At 47.1% G+C, this 21,124-nt stretch overlaps 1 protein-coding gene across 1 annotated transcript; it reads left to right on the top strand.

The window, feature by feature from the left end:
• Positions 1-219: 219 nt before the first annotated feature.
• Positions 220-20,963, top strand: baiap2l1a (BAR/IMD domain containing adaptor protein 2 like 1a). The gene is made up of 14 exons (XM_042081996.1): positions 220-490; positions 1,587-1,662; positions 1,773-1,859; positions 8,100-8,161; positions 8,832-8,903; positions 9,223-9,357; positions 11,716-11,868; positions 12,232-12,387; positions 13,009-13,129; positions 13,844-14,063; positions 16,062-16,121; positions 16,500-16,629; positions 19,228-19,265; positions 19,599-20,963. Exons 1-14 carry the CDS (start codon positions 440-442, stop codon positions 19,669-19,671), a joined length of 1,434 nt encoding a protein of 477 aa, XP_041937930.1. The 5' UTR covers positions 220-439; the 3' UTR covers positions 19,672-20,963.
• Positions 20,964-21,124: the final 161 nt, after the last annotated feature.

Here is a 21,124-nt window from a genome sequence, read left to right as displayed (position 1 = left end):
TGACTGAAATGGCTAATGAATTTTGTGAGAATTCACTAAAATGGTGATAATCAGGCTACTTTCATCTTAGTAGCCTAATTACTACCAAAAACTGATGCCATAGATTTGAAGACGTCAATTTTGACAGCAATACCTAGCTTGCACATCATCGAAAGTGCATAACAACGACCATGACGTCACGAATCCCACCTTTCATGTCCTTCGCAGCGCAGGGAAGTTTGACTACAGGTCGTAGTCTGTGGTTTCGCCACGGGCGCACAGTTGCGCTGACTCAATTCCACCCAGTCCTGGAGAGGTTTGACTTTGATTATTTCTGATTAAACTACGCAAGCGGAGACCAGTTTAAGCCGAAGAGAAGGCTGTTCAACATTGGATTTACATTCTGTGTGGGGATACTACTGCTCTCTCTTTCGGTGGGCTTTCAGGAATAACCAACAACATGTCGAGAGACCCAGAGGACGTGAATAAGCTTACTGAAAGTACATACAAGGTAAATAGCGCGTTCAGATTGCGATTAGTGGGTGCCATGGTGAAGGTTTTTATTGACTTTTATATTTATTTGCTCGAGGAGTGTCTAAAAACACAAGCATGCCTAATTCTACATAGGCTATGGCTATGGCTAGAAACAAAACACATGTCCTGTCTAGTATTGGTAGCCTATTATATGGGCTACGTTATGTCGGTCACATTGCACCTGTAGGCTAACCTGACTGTTATCTCTAAAGGGTAGGCTATTTAATGGTAGCCTAACCTACTCTTAGAAAAAATCCTATTGTCCCCAAGTGATTAAATGGCATCGGTTTCGAGCTCAAAACAAACTATGTTGTAGTGACGTCCTGAGCGTCTAAACACAGTCTTAGATTAATCTTAATTTGCAAGCGTTGTCTTTCTCCTCTACCTGAACTATACCTTGTCTTTCCCAAATGCACCTAAAACACTTGAAAGTGACAGGGACTTATTTCACAGTACGTTAACCTTCCCCAGCTAGAGCTGGTTTCAGGGATGGAGTGAAGGAACCTGTTTTTGTGGGGTGTAAAAGTTGCATACCTGACTTTGCATTGTTCTGTTGAGGGTGTGCCTGGGGAATTGAAAGAAGAACTACCCGACGTGTCTGGTGGGGAGCTGCATTCCTCTAGAGACTTAGCTCAGGGACGTCTTCACAAGGACTTTGGTCTGGCCTGCTTCAATTAAGAAGTTAATGATTAAAAGTTCTGCTGGGCTATTTTTGTGTTATGGATTGTATAAACAATCCTCTCTTTGCCTTTAAAAAGTTTACAACTTGATGAAGGGTTTGAGATTTCTCTGACATGCATCATCCTCAGTAGACTAAGGTCAATCTTGTCTCAAGCATACTTTGTTACAGCAGTGTACTGTACTTTACAATAAATAAAAAGTAGGCAAAATAGATTGCTAATAGTTTTTTTTTCTGATTCACACAAACACCAAAAACAGTTTCACTGTAAAATGATTTCTACATCACAACCATTATGGCACTGTATATCCCAATGAGAAAGGAGACAGACCAATATTCTGTTCCTGTTTATTTGTCCAGTTGTATTTAAGCCAATTTTCACTTTTGTTCACAGAATGTTGTGGAAAGCTTCAACCCAGCACTGCGGAACCTAGTCAACTTGGGAAAGAGCTACGAGAAGTCTGTGACAGGTACTCTGCCTCCGTGCTGTGAGGATTATTGAATTGTATTAGATTGATGTGTACAAACTACAAAAGATCAGTGCATCATGTCATAACGGCTCTCTGTCCTCTCATCACAGCCATGAACATGGCCGGGAAGGCGTACTTCGACGCCGTGGCCAAGATAGGAGAGAACGCCGCCGTCTCGCCGGTCTCCAGAGAGCTGGGTGAGTGTCTGCCCGCCCCAGGCTGGTCCTGAAGCCTGTGCCTTCACCAGCCATTTCGCCAACGCCAGGGAGAATGAGTCATGGTGGCACACGTGGCCAGGAAAGCACAGGGCTGATTAGCCCATCTCTATCCAGCCCTGAGTGAAAAAACAGAGTTCGCTTTGCTGCAGCGCATGTGTCTGAAGAGAGGCACTGCTCAATGTGTTTGGACTACTTGCTCTGTTGTCAGTGATTCAGTATCCATTGTGTTCATTAAGGTCTCACAGACAGTGTGTGTGTGTGTGTGTGTGTGTGTGTGTGTGAGTGAGTGAGGTGGATGCACATGTGTAGGAGGGGAGAGTGCATTTAGAAGCTCACCTCAAAGCGTTGCTTCATTTGTCATCTTCCATTAGCCTCTCACTTGTACTGTTTCACAGTCTCTCAGATAGATAGGGAAGCCCATAGCACTGCCTATTTTTGTACTCTATGGCTTTTTATATTATGAAGGAAAATGACTGAAAGGAAGAGACTATCATAATAACTCATGTACTGTAGAGAATATTTATTGAGATCATTATGAATGTCTGCAGACCCTCAATGGTGTGTTCATATTTCTCCAAGCCTCCCACTACCAGGACACTCCTAGTGTGTGTCTGTGTGTGTGTGTGTGTGTGTGGGGGGGGGGGGGGACTGGGGGGGGGGGGACTTTCTGGTGCTTTTTGGCTTTGCTGGCCGGCTGTTGTCCCTTTGCAGCCAATGGGCGCAGTGTCTGTTGCTCCAGCTATGTGGCTGGGCTCACTCCCCTCTCAGACGCAGACGGCCGGTCAGACGGTGTGAACTCTCTCACACGTAGCGCTGAAGGCGGCATGCAAACACGCCGAGCAAACAGAGAGAGAGCCTGAGAGAGCGTACCATCGTCTTGGCTCCATCTGCCGCACCACAAACCCCCCTCCCTCCTTCATTAGTGCAGTCCGCCAGGTCTCTGAGAAAACCTTTAAACACTGACGAGACACAGGCAGGCGTGTTTCTGTATGCCACTGTAGTCTTGGGCTGGATCCCCCCTCACACTCTGCCCCCCCCCCCCCCCCCCTCTTTCTCTCTCTCTTTGGCCAATATAATTGTTGAGATTAGAAGAAAGCTCACTGAGTCATCCCCAAGAAGTCCCCCAAGCTACTGTCAAAGCTGTCAATTACTGTCAGGGCACAAGAATGTGTTGGCTTATCCATATGTCAAATGGCATTTTAATGGGTTCAAACTCTCACTTTGTGTATATGCACGTCCATTTAACTGTTGAGCTTTGACTTGGTGCTCACGCAACGGTGTGAATATATCAATAAGCTTATCTCTTAATGGCCATGTGTCTGTGATAAACAGAGAAACGACCAGCAAACGCCTGATAACCGCCCAACATTTTACCCACCTGTATCTCATAGGATTCCCTCAAATGAGGATTAATGTGACGCCAAACACCAGCCAAACACCACTGCTGATGTGACGGCCATGTTTGTCCGACTAATGAGACCTAATGATTGCGCCATCATTACAGCCCTTCATTGGCACCCTTTGTCTCTGATAAGAACGTTGGTGAAGTGGCCCAGCTAGGCAAACACACAGGAGCAGGCATGACAGAGGGAACCAGACTTCCCGGCTCCTTCCTGCCATAGAATGCTCTTGATTGGGTGCGCGCGAGCACCTCTTATTATAGACGCCCCCACGGGTATACAGTCAGGCAGAACAATAATATCAAAAGCTTTTACCCTCGAAAACACAACTTGTTTCTTGTCAAAAAATGAAACATGCCATTGACACTGTAGTCTAATATAGAAGCGATTGTTTTTATGTTTTCGAGGTATTGTGGTAATGCGAGATGGAATATTAGGCATCTCCCAGGGGAGCGGAATGGAATTGAAATGCAGCCAGGTTGGAATGTGAGCCAACAAAGGGCTTCATTTGACCCTCCACCCTTCCACCCTTTCAGAGGCTGGCAGAGTTATGCGGAGCACTAAGTTAGCTCCGAAGGGGCAGCCCTGGGCTTGGGGAGGCCCTGCCCCACAGGGGAAATGACATTGTTCTTGGGGTGGGAACAAGGGTTTCGCTCTGGTGGCCTGGCCCGGGCTGTTTGGGGGCACTTGTCCCTGCCTGGGAGGGTTGCATGACCTGGCCAGTGCAGAGGGTGCTAAATGTCTTGCCTCTCAATTGGAGATGTGATTTGGCTGCGGAGGTTTGATCTTGTTAACTGGCGCAGGGTTGGCCACAAGCATGCTCACTGTGTGTGTGTGTGTGTGTGTGTGTGTGTGTGTGTGTGTGTGTGTGTGTGAGTGTGTGTGTGTGGTGAGAGCTTATTCATCATGTCCCAGGACATACAGTAATGTCAGAAGTTCTCAAGAGGCTTTTTTCCGAGAGTGTGGACTATTGAGCCCCCCCTTCCCTCACTTTCTCTCTCTCTCTCACACAGACACACTCTCTCTCTCACTTTTTCTCTCTCTCACTCACACACACTCTCTCTCTCACTTTCTCTCACTCTCACACACACTCTCTCTCTCACTTTCTCTCTTTCTGTCCTCACCTCTCGCACCTCCTCTCTAGAACAGCAGCCGTGGTCAACAGGGCGTAAGCAGTGTCCTGCCACCCACTGTGCTCCCCCTCTGCTCATCTGTCACGTACCTTCACCTGTCAGATGTCTCCGCCTGCGTCACAGACACACACCTGAAACGGACTGTTGCACACTGTTTATGCTCTCTCTGTCTCTCACTGATCTCTCAGGAGATAGAGCCCTTGTCACTGAAGTAACTGGCAGCATGATTTATTTATTTATGTTGTGAAATGCAGAGACAGTGACAAAATGGCAGGATTCATCCATGTCTTAATTTTAAGTTTTGTGTTTCATGTGTCTTTAGTTAGAAGCAGGCCGTGACTAGCCTTATATCAACAAATGAGTCTTACTCCATGTTGCAAGGGCTTTTACTCATGGGTTACTCACACTCCTAGGGTGTGCTGAGCTCACAAAGCTTTTCCACTTGACTGTCAGTCTCTTCACCCTTTATCTCATGGGTCACCGAGGGGTCACATGGGTTAAAGTCAGCACCATATGAGTACAGAGACCTAGCCCGTATCTAAAATGCCACGTATCACATTATCTGTGTTTAAGCAACACAGTAATTGCACTTGGGTCTCACTTTGTTTATGTAATAGCTTGCTAATGGTCTTTGTGTGTGTGGGGGTGTGTGTGTGTGTTTGTGTGTGTGTGAGAGAGAGAGAGAGAGAGAGGGAGAGAGAAGGCTAGACAAGGGTGAGGACTGTGTGGGTGACCGGAATGATTGTAGCCAGTGTGTGGGCATTGCGTGGCCCCAGTGTAAACAGTGTGGCCTCCACCAAAGCAAACACGGCAACTCTTTTTTTTTCTTTCTAAAGTCAAGTGCTCTCGAGCATTAAAGAGCTGACTGCCTCGGAGACCTTCAGCTTGCACCTTCCTCCCAGCATTAGCGGCTCCAGCCAGCCGCCCGTAATGAGCGGCCATGGATTTTCCCAGAAAAGAAAAAAAACAAAATCAAGCTGACAAAAGGGCGTGCATGTGTTCCAGGAGTTCTGCTTGAGTCACCCGTGCTTTAAAGCTCCTACTCTGAGTCACTGCGGTGTATCAGTCTGAGGTGGAGGGGGTGGTGGTGGGGGCTGGTGGAGGAAGCAGGGAAAGGGAAAAAAACATAATAATTCATCCCTAGCAACCTTGCTGCATGCGCCACTCCCTGCACTCTCGTTTAAGCCCAGTATCAGGGTTGCTGAGCAGCCGCCAGTGCTTTTAAAAAAGGTGGGACAGCCAAAAGGGTTGGCACCGATCACAGAGACACACCTGTTGAGCACTCGCTGACGGTTTCCTGTTAACTCGTTCCTGCACGTCTCCCGTTTGAGGCGGCGGTCTGAAGATCACAATCAATGCCGAGCCATGCTTAACCCCCCCCCCCCCGCAACCTCCCAACCCCACCCTCCCAGCAATCAATCATTTCAGGTTCTCTCTTGTCAAAATGTGCACATGATCTGCCGCAGGAGCAGCTACCTCTGCTGTGTGTAATCATCACCGTGAATCGACTCCCTTTGCACAGCATGAATACCCTCCCCACACACACACACACACACACACACACACACACACACACACGGAGTGTCCTGGCAGTGGGAGGCTTGGTGATGAGGAGGAGGGAGGTGAGAATGGATGGCTGTGTCTGGCAGCGGTCCGGGATGAGACGCGGCGAGACAAGCTGCGAGAACCTCTCAGTGACTGATTGACAGGCCCATGTGAACACTCGGGCACACACACAGAGACAGACAGACACACACACACACACACACACACACACACACACACCAGAGGCAGAATGAGGTAATATTAGTGAGTCAAACCAGTTTTGCAAAACTCAACCATTTAACTGTAAAGAAAACAATTTTCAATAGAGGATGGCGTTTTGCTCTTCATTATATTCAAGCAGTCATGAGTGGATGACATACCGATGACCATAGGTCAGTGATAATCAGCCAAACTCAGAGTCAGTTGGACAATCCAAAGAGCCGGACCCTGAGTCTCTGAGTCTGAGACTCATTATGATGAATCACCCATGGGTGACAAGGTGTGTTTGAGCAGGTCAATTATTAGTTTATGTTTTTGGGGCTGCAGTGTTCCTTGGGGAATTCTAAATCACTTTTCTTCACTAGTAGTTGGAGTGGATTGACATGATGTCCACAGAGATGCCCCCAGTACAAGTGTTCTTCTCATGATGGCACTTTCACTGCTATAAATGGAGATGTTTATGTGTTCCCAATCTGGCTTTCATGTGTTAGATCGGGAGCTAAGCAGGGTAGATGGATGATCACAGTCGTTGAACACACCCTGTTTTCCTGTAATGTCTTGCGCTGGCATCAATCCAGTCTGACTGGATCAAGCCAAAACCATCGCTGTTGTGATTAATCCAAGATGAGTAGTCAGACAAAAGGGACTTTGACTCCATGAGGGAGTAAGTACACTCAGAGAGGGGAGACATGGAATGGTGTGTCTCTCAGCTTTTTCATGACTTGAGCGGTAACCTTTCCGCAGGGGTCAGGTTGGGGGGGGGGGGGGGGGGGTTGCAGGTTGTTTCTAGAGCTGTGAAAACAGCCGGCGCCGATGCACGCCCGTGCCGCGCATACAAAGGGCTGCATTTACCAGCACGTTCTGCTGACCTTTACCCGAGGGGGATGTTGCTGTCATAAGCACGTGTGCCACTCTCCACGGCGAAGCTCGCCTTCGCACCGCCAGTTATCGCGCCTCGGTGGTGGTTGTCGTCGTTGTTGTTGTTGCTCTGTTTGTTTACTTTTCAGTGAGGTTTGTTTACGCAAGTTGCAGTTCCAGATGCCATAACCTGTTAATAACAGGGGTGTGGCTGTAAAATGCCAGCCGTTAACCAACCCAGGTGCTTCCTCCTGGTGTCTAATACAACAGTGTGATGAGCTTGGAAAGCCCAATGCTGATTCATTCTGGTCCCTTTGCTCTCCTAGGCAGCTGGTCCAGGCGGCATATTTACAGGCCGGTCAGACTAAACTGAACACCGGTAAACGGCCCATCATTTGTAAGAGACGGCACCACCAGAATATTCCAGTCCGATTTGTATATTGTTCTCGGTGATAATGTGGAATGCCTGGATCCCTCTCTTTTTACTGTGAGGGAGGGAGTAATACATGCGTTCACACTTGCTTTGAATGGTCTGTCTGGGTCTTGTGTGTTTTGTCTGGGCCTCTGGAGATATCATTATTGACAGGGACGCCTCTCTGTTGTGGCTGACGGGCATGTTCTCTGCCGTCGACAAATGAGCTTGCCAAATGAATCGGCATATTCACAAGTTCTGGTGCTAGTTCTAGTGTTCAGAAATTCATTATTTGTATGTCAATATACTTTCATCAGACACCGGACATACTTCAGCCATTTCTTGGAGCCAGTTCAGACATTATCACATCAAATGCCATATGGTACTTAAAATGTAAATATGTTTTGGTCACTTGAAGAATCCTGGTTGTGTAATCTTGCAAAGAGCTTTAAAGGGTCCTTCATCCTGTGTTATGTACAAGATGTACAGGGTCTCCAGTGGTCTGGGTATTTGTTGCTACAGACTAGGTTAACTCCTTGAAACCATGATTAATCTGAAGGAGACAACAGAAGAATAATGAAATGAAAGCCTGGCTTATAGATGACGATGATGATGATGATGATGATGATGATGATGAATTGTGTTCCCACAGGTGTTGTTTTGATGGAGATTTCCGAGACACAAAAGAAGGTCCAGCAGGAGTTGGAGGAGACGGTGAGTCTGCCACACCACATGACAGGAACAGGGAAGGGATGCGAGGGACACACACAGTGCTCAGAGCGTTCCCTTTTCGTAACGCTCCATCCCTTTTATCCGTTTATCTGATCCAGTCGCTTGCTCGTAGAGGGAGAGAGAGAGACGCTCCAGCACTAATAGAATGTCACAGTGAGATGACTGAGGTCTCCATTAGACCGCCATTAGTCTGGAGATTAAAACCGTGCACAGATGGACTGTGTGGTGCAGACAACCACACACACACACACACACACACACACACACACACACACACACATTGGCTTGGCTTGGCTTAACAGCAGTATTTTACTTCATCTTATTAGTGTGTTCCAATACCTGTACTAATATTGTGGCCTGTTTTTATACTTCATACTGATTGCTGAGGTAACCGTGTGGCTCTCCAAGCTGACATAACTCTGAAGCACACAGACGTAAAAAACGATATTAATGTTTCGCCACGGTCGCCCGATAAGCGGACCCCACTGATAAGGATTTCTCCTCTAGTGCCGTTATCAGCCACGACACGCATACCTTCCCTGGCTCTACATCTGGTCATTTGTGTGTGTTGTTGAGAAACCCCTTTCTGTCGCATCCGAACTAAAAAGCTTTCTTTCTCCTTTTCTCTCTCTCCCCACTCTCTCCTCTCCAGTTCAAGAAGTTCCACAGAGATATCATAGCCGAGCTGGAGAAGAAGACCGAGCTGGATGTCAAGTACATGACGGTGAGGAGAGACACTCGGGAGGTTTCGGCTCTGGAACATCCTGCCCGGTTCTTGCTGTAGACGTGCAATTGCACATGTTTAAGTGGCGTGCCTATGAACACATGCTGCTGGTGGAACACAGCAGTTGAGGGTGGGGGGAGACTTTTACTTTTTCCTGAACTTGGACTAGCCAAACCTGTGTGGGCTTGGGTAATGATGCGCACACACACACACACACACACACACACACACACACACACACACACACACACACACACATAGAGATCTTGCTCTCACTTTGTCACTGATGCAGCGATTGTGTCACGTCTGTCCCCCCCAGGCCACATTCAAAAGATACCAGTCAGAGCACAAGCTCAAGCAGGACTCCCTGGACCGCTCGCAGTCGGACCTGAAGAAGTTGCGCAGGAAAAGCCAGGGGAAGCATTCCTCTAAGTACGAGGTCAAGGAGAATGAGGTGAGGTCACACGTGACCCGTCTAAACAAGCGGACCTAATTCATAGTCATACAAAGGTTATGAAGTCCACAACAGCACAGTGAAATAACTTACTAAACATATCATACATAATGCCCAATATGCCTTATTTCAAATTGAGTCAGATTATTATAAATTATGCCATTTATATAATCAATAGGATTAGGCTGGAAAATAACCTAGTCGCACAATACTAAGAATTATATGCTAACGATAAATGCAAACTGTCCTAACCATTTGTCCTGTTTAGTCTGGTATTTAAATTGAGTTTGCTCTACAGTGTTGATCTGTGTGGCAGTTTGATGTTGTTTTGTTTGTGGTCCGCAGGACATTTGAGTGTGTAGGTGGCGTGTCTGTGATCTTTGCCTGCATATAGTGCAGAACAATGACTCCCATTTACCCTGTTTCATAAGTATTTAGCATAAAATCCCATGCGCTTTATGCTCCATCTGATTTGATGTTTCCAAGGGCAGTCTGTCACTGTGCTACTTCCAAACACCATAGTATGCTACATTTATATGCTCATAGATAGATAGATATACTTTATTGATCCCTAGGGGAAATTCAAGAATTCTTTTCATGCTTTTGTATAAGGAACAAATGAATGTGAAAATATTCCTTGAGTACAAACCATGAAACCCACAAAACCAAACTAAACTCCCCAGCACCACGCCTTCAGCCTCAGGCAGATTCTTTGCATTGGTGCGGCACCTTTTCCATGTGTCCCTCCTTTTCAGACAGAGGTAATTTCTCTGTTGTGCCCCCCCCCCCCCCATTTGACCCCACGCCCACAACGAAAGTACCTGTCCTGTGCGAGCTAGCCGTGGGAGGCGGCCAGCGGAGTGATGTCACTCCTGACTCGGTGCCCTGCGAGCCATTAGCCGGCACAAAGGCAGCTCTCCGTCTCATTAGCGTGCGTGCATTAAGCACCCCGGCTCCTTTTGTGCTGTAAATCAATGTGGTGCTGCAGGCAGGGGGAGATGGGTTTCACTGTGCCCGTAAGCACAGGCAGGGCTCAACCAAAATCAGTGTTGTTGGTGTTGTTTGTTGTTGTTGTTTGTTTGTTTGTTTTTGTCACCCCTCGTGTACCAATCAGCAGAATAACTATACCAATTATATATCCCCAACAGAGCTTTTTATGCTTGGTGGACTTTTTTTTAAAATCCATGTCTAGTTTGTTTGAGTATGTTAGAAGTCAGGAGTGTTTTGTCATTCATCTTTGTTGTTGTCTTTACAGCGTGGCATCTGAACACGCCGGTCGATGTTACCGCGTTCAGCAGAAAAATTATTTGTAGTTAATAGTCTGGTCCAAGGCGATTGAGGTCTCTCGCTCTCCCGAGTATTGACTGGAGGTCAAATTTAAAGTGTCCCTCTCTTCCCTCCTCTCCTCTCACACACCTCTCCAGCCTCTCCTCACTGTGCAGGCAAAAGCCACGTAAATTTCATATGAATTTTACACACACACACACACACACACACACACACATGAGAGCAGTAGTTTGACGTCTCCTTAAACCCCCTGAACCCCCTGTCGTGTAATTGGGGTTGGTGTGTGTCAGCAGATGCGACATGGCGAGAAATGGAAGCACAGTAGGCACTTGTTCGGTCTCGGAGAGAAGCGAGCAGCTTTGTCGCCGGGGATAGGGGCACAGGGAGTGAAAGTGGAGCCAGACATTAAAGGGAAGGGTTGTGACAACAGACTGAAACCTACACCAGGGAGATGGACCATTTTCACTGTCGCTATGACAACTCTTGTCAGAGAAGAAATGGGGTGTTGTGGGGTGGAATGGTTTCCATAGAGGAGCAAAGCACGAATTCTGACAGAAAGCTCAAACAGCTGTTTTCTTTTCACTGATGGTATGAACTATGGACTTTGAACATAACGTGTGGTCACGCAACTAAACAATTTATCGTGCCCCCCTTATTTTTGCCTTTACAGACAGACTGTAAACATATAGATATATACATATAGAGAAGTAGGTCAGTAATATACTCTAAAATGTCATCTGTAGAAATCTGTACACGTAGATCACATGTTTTGGTTTTGCTAGGATTTAAAATGGTGTGATATGAATAGCATCTCACTGGATGGATGTATGTGAGCAGGTTATTGCCTTAAGATTGTGTGTGTGTGTGTGTGTGGGTGTGTGTCTGTGTGTGTGTGTGTGTGTGTGTTTGCGTACCTGTTTGTGTGTGTGCATGTGTGTACCTCTCCTCTCCTCTCCTCCCTGTTGGGAGGGCTGGGTGTTGGAGAGTGATAAGCAGCCCTGTGTACCCCACCATGCCTCTCTCTGCACTGGGCTGAGCTGATGCCATCTCTCCTCTCCCCTCTCCCTGCAGTGTGTCCGATCCATCTCCTCGCGCCAGGTGGACATGCAGAAGTTCATCGCCGAGGGCTGCCGAGAGGCGCTGCTGGAGGAGAAGAGACGCTTCTGCTTCCTGGTGGACAAGCACTGCACCTTCGCCAATCAGATGTCCAGCTTCCACGTCAGGGTGAGGCTGCCAATCACAAAACATTCTCATATTACCCTATTGGACACCTAAGATTATTTGAAAAGGCCTCCTGAGTCCTAAAATATCGTAATATTTTTCTGGATTGATAACTATACTTTATAGTATTATAATTTATAGTATTATATATACCATAGTATAAAGTTATAGTATTATATACTATAAAGTAATATACTACTATATATATACTTTAAAGTAGTATACTACTTAGAAGCGTCTGCCCAATTCTATAACCATAACCATATTTCCAGCCAAGCTCAGGCACATTTCAGTACATTATTGGTGGGTGTGTTCACTGTGTTGTTGTAAATTATACCCATTTTATGCCCTGTGTTATTGGCACAGGCCAAAGAGATGTTGACAGACAAGCTGCCCACCTGGCAAGACAAGTGCAGCGATGCCACCAAGGTGCCGGACAGCGTGATGACCATGATCGAGGGTCTGCAGACACCAGTGTCCATGACCCCAGACGCCTCCCCCCTCATGGAGCGCTTAGCGAGGGTGAGTCCACTCCACCTGCGGATCCTCCTACCTGCTACCTGGTGGTGGAGGATCAGCTACCTGCTCATCCTCCACCACCTCCTTACAAGAGCGCATCACCGAGATTGACTTATCTTTGTCTTGAGTTGGTTATCTTATCTGCTGCAATAAATTGTCAATTGAATCATGTTGAAGATGGTGAACAATGCACTCTGGTACGTGGAGCATTCATTTGATAGGATGAATTGAGGAAGTTGAGTTAAGTAAGTTGAAGAGCTCCTATCGCCAATACCGAGAGAGTAGAATCGGATAGAAAGCCAACACCTTACTGAAATACCACATAGTTAGTTTTTATTAGGTTGTAATGTGAGCATCCAAGCTGATAAAATGGCTGTTATCTTGATAAACATTCAAAGGCAGTAAAACAGCATAGTTTTCATTCACTCTTTGCCCTTCATGGGCCAAATAAACTTTGATATTTCAGTCGGTGATAGAGCCTCAGTATTACAGGTTTTGCCAGCAAGACCTGAAGTCAACAAAGAGAGAAACCAGATGCCCAAATGTTGGGATGAATGGTGTCGCCCCCCACCCACCCCCTCATACTATTTCCTGGTCTCAGTCTTGCCGTTTTGATTTTTCCAGAACAATTCGGACACGGTGGGGCCCCCACCTGCCCCCACCCTGAAGGCCCAGATCAGTCCTCTGGCCAACATGTTCACACAGGACATCCCCAGAAGCCCCATCTCCATTGACCTCAACTCAGGTACTGACCAGCGTCACCGCCCGCCCGCTCGCTCTCTTTAGTTGCACTGTTACTGCAGGTGGTGCTGACGCCGGCAGATCGGTCCACCTTCCCCAGGGATGTTGGTCATCCTGTGGGAAGGTGCATGTTTCAGTTATGACATGTGCACTGACCTTTTAAAAAGACATGAGGAGAGGAACTGGAGGAGGTAATGAAGCCATTGCATCGATTTTGAGCCACCCGGTTCTAATGAAATCTCTTACTCCTAAACTGTGTGGGGAAATGTGGGCGTGGGGGCGTTGTGAGGCATGGGAATTGGATACAGGAATGGTAAGCCTTTGTCACGGGGTTCATTTAAGTCCGTCAAGCTCTCATGCCAAGAATCTGAAAAGTTCATATGCTACACAAAGTTTTCCATTTCATAATGTACCACTTTTTCATTTTAACATGTTTTTTTAATAGTCAAAAGAGTAGTATACATCGCACACTGGCAAAGCAGCAAAATATACCCTCCAGTGTGTGATGTATACTACTCTTTTGACTTTTCAATAGTTATACTGCACACCATCAGCACCTGGAACAAGAAGAGCTGTGCACAGGGATTTTGACCTTTTGATGTTTTTTAATATTTTATGTTAAGATCATGTTACTTGGTAATAAATGCAATTATTTGTGAGTTAAATTGTTTTTCTAAATAGCCATGCTAATCTTAATGGCATTCCCCATTCACTCAAGAATGTACAGACCAGGACAGTCTCGGCAGCAGTGGCCTGTCGCGGTCGACCTCGGTGTCCAGCGACATGAACGTTCGGAAGCCGCGCGTGCTCACCATCTTCCCCCACACGGCCGGCAACAACGACACGCTGCTCAGCTTTGACGACGGCGACCTCATCACCCTGCTCATCCAGGAGGAGAAGGACGGCTGGCTGTACGGAGAGCTGGAGAAGACTGGACAGTGAGTGCTGAGGCCCGGGGGTGGCCAGTGAGAGGGCGGCGGAGGTGATGGAGGTGGTGGGGGCAGGGGTGGTGGAAAGTACCAGCAACTTTGACCCGGGCTGTGGGTCCAGCTTCCATTATCTCCCATACCGGCTGAGTGTTTCTGCAGTAGACGTTGATGATGGATGGGGATTATTTTCTCAGTAATGGAATACACTGTGGGTCAGAGTGGTCCCATTATACCTCATATCAGACAGACTCTTTTTCCTTACTTACTGTGTTATAGTGTAGAAGAGTACTTCTGCTAGAGTTCTTAGCTCTTGAGTTCTTACTGGGGAACTGAGACTCACACTGCCTGAATTGGTTTGGGAAGTAATTGTTTTTGAGGGGTGTGTTCAAGTTATTTTGTGGGGTTTGAAGATTTCCATTCTCCATTTGTACTCCATTGTAAAGTTATACGTTTTAAATGCAAATGGTTGATCATTACCATTTTGTCATTGTACCTGATACATAGGACACATATGCAGGAGAGTCGAACTCTGACCTCTTTTGAAATCTGTGATGTTCAAAGATGATAGAACACAGTAATGTTGACTCCCCAGAGTGGGAGGGTTTTGAAGCACTGACTTGCAAAAGTGTGTTCTCATTGCATGCCAGATCGCATGCATGACTGGTTGCACACACACACATTATGTCCAAGAATCAGTCTGAGTGTTTGCATAGGTTTACATAGCATCACTGATATGGTTGCTAGAAACCAAAGACTAGAAACGCATTCCTTCAACTATGTAGCCATCGCACACACACGCACGCACACGCACACGCACACGCACACGCACACGCACACGCACACGCACACGCACACACACACACACACACACACACACACACACACACACAGTCACCCTCCCCTGCTGAGCCCCGGAGTGGAAATACTTGTTCTTGGCCTTTTGTTAATTTTTTTTCTCGCTCCTGATTTGCTTCAGAGAATTCTCTGGGAATGCTTGACATGCCAGATGAGGCACACACACACACTCACAGCACAGCTCTGGCTAATAGAAGGTCAAAGTAGACGGTCGCTACCCTTCAGGTCAGAGGGCCCCAGGGCCAGGGGCGAGGCCACAAGCGGACAGACGCGGTCAGTCTCGAAAACGCTAATGTCCTCGTCAATGCTCCAACGCGTAGGTGCGTTCCCATGGCATCGCCGGTTGCTATCTGGCTAGCTAATGGGTGTTTAAGATACTCCCAAGCGCCATTACACCACGTTATGACTAGGCTCAGAGGGCCAAAACGCAGTGTAGTGATATGGTCCACAAGGTCAGATAACACTAAAGGGCCGTTCCCCTGGTTTCTCAGACCCTCCCTTTATTGAACCCGCCCTCCCTTTGTCTTGCACTAGACGCAGACAAACAGAACTCCAACAAGCGACAGTGACTGGATATGATATAAAGTGCCATCAAGGAGGTGTCATTTAAAGCTAGGCGTGTGTAAAGGCAGCTTGTTAGTATTACAAAGTCTTCTTCACTTAAGAGGTCAGCTAAGGTTATTTTTTTTCCATTTTTATCCAACAGCTTGACAAGAAGCGATTTATTGAATTTTTCAAGGCTCACTTTTGCCAGGACGTAAACAGCAGTGGCTTCTGTAAGGCAGTTTCTTAGCAACCATATCTTGACATGTTTTTAGAGATGACTTTTTACCTAATGATTTGCAGCAGTAGAACTGTGAGGTGCAGCAGCCACACAGTGATTTCTTTCATTCAAGTCGCTAATGGCATAATGCAGACGTTGACATGTATGTCCCACTTAGTGCCCTAGTCATTTCCACTAAACACTTAGCTTCCTGGTGACTAAGTGTCACACACACACACACACACACACACACACACACACATGCACACACACACACGCACACACTATACACACAAAAGCATTTTTCATAGACAGAATGGAATTTGATTAACTGTGCTTTGTGTGTGCCTTTCTGCTTTTGATTAACAATTTCTTTGTTGTCTCGACAGACGTGGATGGTTTCCGTCATCTTACTGCCGGCCTTACGGCGAGCCAGCGTTGACAAACAGGTAAGCCTGTGTTGCATCACCACTGCAGCGTAGACTTGAACTGCAGAGAATAAAAACCTTTCACCTAAGACAGTGCCTATTGTTTCTGATCTTAGACATCAGACATGTTTTTTGTTGTCTCTGTTAAGCCTGGGATGCACATCTAACCCAGTTTCCACTGAAAAAACCACTTGAAACGTCATTTGTATTCTGAAGACCGACCATGCCGCACCAAAGATGACGTTTAATCGTGCCTTGGAATTTAATCAGTGCATCACCGTGTGCATCTGGGCTCTGACCGTGTCTCATAAACAAAATTAATGATAAAGCTGGAGATATGTCCATAATTCTTTGAAGTGGTGTAAGTCTCTGAGCCTTCTCTCTTTTGGGGTCCCGCAGGATGGACTCACATGGGTATGGAGGGGCAGCTGACCTCCAGGAGGAGGAGAGTCCCGTGCTCCTGCCACCGGCCGACTACACCGACTCGACCAGCCCCATCAAGACCTCCAGGCCCTCTCCCGACAGCATGGTCAGTACAGCCGCTAGGGCCCTTAAAGTAGCGTTGTGAGTGAGTGGGGGAGGGAGGAAATAAGGGGGTGAGTGAATGAGTGAGTGAGTGAGAGAGAGAATGAAAAAGGGAGAGAGGGAGGGAGGAAATAGGGAGAGAGTGAGTGAAAGAGGGAGGGAGAGAGTGAGTGAGTGAGGAAGGGAGGGAGGAAATGAGGGAGTGAGTGAGTGAAGTGATAGAGAGAGATGTGGGACGAAGGGATGGAATAGTCGATTCAGCTCTGTCTCATATTTTGAGTGTGTTGAGCAAAGATGACCGGCCAATATGAGATATTATTTACTGTGTGATTGTGTACTGTAGGAGGCCCAGGCAGTACTTTAAAGTGAAATAGCACTCAAGTTCCACTCTGACAAATAGCGTGAAAAAAAAAAATCAGTCAGAGTTGGACGTTGGAGTTGGACGTTGGAAACAATCTCTCGGTTGTCGTGTTTTTCCTCACAAATCCCCTTAACTGACTTATCAAAAGCGATCACTGCCACTGAGCACAGAGGACCTCTCTGCTCTCTCCCCGCACCGTCGCTTCACAGGCAGGCCCAGCCATGCGGCAACATCTCCTCCAATCCCAGTCCATCTCTGTCTCTCTCCCTGGATTTGGTTGCCTCCCGGGGGGACAAACCTGAAACGGGCACCAGAGCACTGGCCGGCCGACCCCAGTGAAGGGACTCGCTAAACAGTCAGTCCCATCTCTGGCCTCCTCCGCCCCCTCCCTCCATCCCCCTTCCTTCCCTGAGGCTAGAGACTCTGCTGGAGCCGACAAATGGACCACACCATGAATACTCTGTGAATATCAATGGGCCCTATATGCGTGTGTGTGTGTGTGTGTGTGTGTGTATGTGAGTGTGTGTGTGTGTGTGTGTGTGTGTGTGTGTGTGTGTGTGTGTGCGTGCGTGTGCGGAGGCTTTCAGTGGAGGCGCGTATAATAAGGGGAAAGGCTGCAGGGTGATCTGCAGTCACCTCCTCCCCTTTTACTGCCGAGCAAAAAGCGACGGCTAAAGACGAAGAACTGGGAGGGAGCACGGAATGCACAGCGCTGCTGTCATCTCCACAATAATAAATAGACATTTCAAAAATGCTCCCAGCCTGGTTCTGTGTCTGCACTGAAGCAGAGAGAGAGAGAGAGAGAGAGAGAGAGAAATGAAAGAGAGAAATGAAAGAGAGAAGGAGGGACAGTGACATGACATTGAAAGAAAAATAAAAAAAATTGCCTTTGTAAGGAACAGTGAAAATCATGTACACAGACAGAGTCCTTGAGAGTGTCAGAGATGGAGAGAAAAGCAAAGGAGGAAACGGAGAGGAGTAAAAAGCGAGAGACGAGGGAGACTTGACAGATGGAGAGGTAAACGGCGAGGTGCAGACGCGGGGAGGGAGTGAGGGAGACGCCGAGTCAGACAGGGACAGGCGCTGAGCCAACGCGGAGCTCGGCACGTCCACGGCATCAATTAGCCGATCCCTGCATCAGCTGAACCCTGATCCAGCTGAACCCCCCCCCCCCCAAACAGCCCTCGGAGCCTGGAGAGTCTCTGGCTCCATTCCCGCTCCTGTTGCACCCCGCCATGGACTGCTGTCTCAGACTTTCCAGCAAGACACAGCCAGCCATCCGCACACAGCAATGCTCATCAGTGGCAAGAACTACACACACACACAGAGACACATATAGAGTACATACACACACACACACACACACACACACACACACACACACACACACACTCACACACACACACTGATAAACTTCAGGTGTGGTCAGGTGACTGCAGAGCATGATGACCGCTTGGTCAGGTGACTGCAGAGCATGGTGACCGCACACTGCCTGCCTGCCTGCCTGCCACCCACCGACCGCACACTGCCTGCCTGCCTGCCACCCACCGAGGTGTGTGGGTGGAGAGTCCCAGGCAGGCAGGCTGGTGGACAGGTGTTGGCCAAGGGCCCCCGGAGACCCACGGCACTCGTCAGCAGCACCTCCCGATGCCAGCCTGCCCCCTGGTGGTGGCCAGTGGGTGGGGTGGGGTTTGGGGTGGAGGAGATACTGTTGATGGCTTATGGTGTGTTGTTTTGGTTCTGTAAAACCATCATGTTTGTCCTACTGTCACCTGAAAACGATGTAGTGCACTGCACAGTGATCGTTTTGTAATTAGATACTGTCAGTCGGAAGAACTGCAACAATTCAAAACATTTTAGGAAGTATTTACTAATGATTGGTGTTTACTTACACACCCGTATATCTTCAGTGTGATTTTTGGAGGAGATAATATCTAGTTTTGAAACGGCTCTTTTTTGCGCTCACTCGAGTCGGGAGTTGTGTGATTGTCAGTGCAGAGAGATGGAGAGTGCCGGCATTTCCAGATGATCAGGATTCCTGACGTGTGCGGTGAGGTCATCGTGTACACACTGTTCGCCCTCAGCGCTGGGGCTGCAGTTTTTCAGAATGATTTGTTGACATCCTGATTGAACCAGTCAGTCCAAAATGTCGGCCAAGTCTCCACTCGGGGAATGGAGATGAAATATGTGTTTGAGTTCCTCATTCTTATACCTGCATCTTTTCTTTACGTTTCTGAACAGGGTGTACCAAATGGAATCTCCAAGCCACCTTTCCTGGGGTGAGTAACTTAAGACAGTGGGCCCTAATTGAAATGGCGGGCAAAAGTGCAAAGTCTATTAACAAGCAAACTTCTTGAACTATAGCTGCCATGTGACATGTGGACGTAGTGATCTGACTCCCCAATGTTTGCGGATGAGGCCTTGGTCACGGTGTTAAATTAGTTCATTGTTTTTGCCTAGTTATTAACTTTATTTAGATTTAAATACTTAAGACTTTGCACTTTGCCCTATCAAACAAATTAGGGCCCGTTGAGTTTCATCTACTGTTAGCAGACCATTTACAAACGTCAATAACTACTTTAGCCATATAAACCTTGTCTTCTCTCTTACAGTGGAGGGAACCCATTTGCTACCGTTAAACTACGACCCACAGTCACCAATGACAGATCAGCGCCCATCGTCTAGGCCCACCCACCAGCGAGTGCACAGTGTGTCCCTCGGCCTGCCTAGCCCCGGGTGGTCGGGGACACCGCATCCCAACGTCCCCTCTCTCACCTCCAGCTGATCGCCTGAACACAACAGCGTCGCCCTGTACTAACTCTGTTGCATTCCGTTTATACTCATGTGCTTTTCAGAAAGGCGCACAGGGGGAACTTCTAGGGGAGAGGGGTGGGGTGGGATGGGGTGGCATTGGCTCCAAAACAGGAGGACTCAGATAAGGCAGAGGGGCCACCTGACACTACCATGACCACTTGGCCTCCGGAATAGAGTTTGTGGTAGAAGTGCATGGTTGGAACCATCCCACAAGATTATTTCAACTGTGTTTTGTGCCGTCGCCATGTCCATTGAGGGATAGGGCTATTTATATATATACATATATATATATATTTTAGATATAATTTAATAATCCTATAGATCTCTATTTTGAAGCAGAATTAGTGTGAATATTGTAAGTGTCCCGACGACAGCTTTCCTTTTTAAAAACAGTGCATTTTTATTTGAAGTACTGCTGTTGTGTTTTTAAATGATACGGTGAGCCCCTGCCTCTGAATGCCTATGATGACTTTTTATTTGCCATTGAATGCTGAATGAATGTTTTCTGTCTGGAATGTGGATTTTTGCCAGTAGTTATTATTTTGGCACTGTAGTGTTGGTGTGTATTTGCTCCCCTAAACTTCCCCTTTTGTGTGGTTGGACACTTAGCTGCTTCCTCACATAAAATGCCTGTACCTGTCTTCGCTCTATATGTTGGTAGTGATCCCTTATCAGCTCTGGTCAGAGACACATAAATTACACTGATATTTAATTGTTGGAACACGGCAATACATGCTTGTTATGAAGTGATCCTCCTGTAGTGCCCTTGAGTACAACTGACCTCTGTCCTCATCCATTCTTGAAAGCTGATGTGCATTCTCAGTGACTTACTGTTAAATCCCACCCCTTCATCGTGACTACAGGTGCATATCCTGAAAGTTGTTGACACATTTGTTTTGGAAAATGTCTGGGAAATGGCTTTCTTTACCACATTGTTGTTCTTTGCCATATGTTTGCTCGCCTGTTGCAATATTCACTTTTTATGTTTTAAGTAACATCACACACATAGAGAACTTTTTATATTTTCTCCGTTCATTTTAAGTATCCCTTTGAACATCCATTATGCACACCCTGAGACAGAATGAGACCTTGTTTTTCAACAAAGATCATATTTTGAATGTACAAGGAGACTTTGTTTAAAATAAAGCTATACTCATGGTTCAGTTGTTGTGTTCTTCCATCATTACAAGCTATAGGCCACTATGCGTTTTATCAAGTTCTATTTAATGGCCTGGCTATCTGAAGTTTGTGAAAATGTATTTCTTTGCAGACCAGTTATGACAAAGAGACTAAAATTCTGTGGAACAGAGTAAAGGGGGCCTGG

The sequence above is a fragment of the Alosa sapidissima genome, chromosome 24 (assembly GCF_018492685.1).
Source record: "Alosa sapidissima isolate fAloSap1 chromosome 24, fAloSap1.pri, whole genome shotgun sequence".
Lineage (NCBI taxonomy): Eukaryota > Metazoa > Chordata > Actinopteri > Clupeiformes > Clupeidae > Alosa > Alosa sapidissima.
The sequence above is the reverse complement of the archived record's forward strand: the minus strand, read 5'-3'. Positions and strand labels throughout refer to the sequence as shown.

Excerpts from the sequence above, each read along its gene's own strand:
- baiap2l1a (XM_042081996.1), top strand. The coding sequence starts at position 440 with ATGTCGAGAGACCCAGAGGACGTGAATAAGCTTACTGAAAGTACATAC. Across the intron at positions 16,630-19,227 it reads GGCCCTCTCCCGACAGCATG|GGTGTACCAAATGGAATCTC; the intron begins GTCAGTACAGCC and ends GTTTCTGAACAG. Across the intron at positions 19,266-19,598 it reads TCCAAGCCACCTTTCCTGGG|TGGAGGGAACCCATTTGCTA; the intron begins GTGAGTAACTTA and ends TCTCTCTTACAG.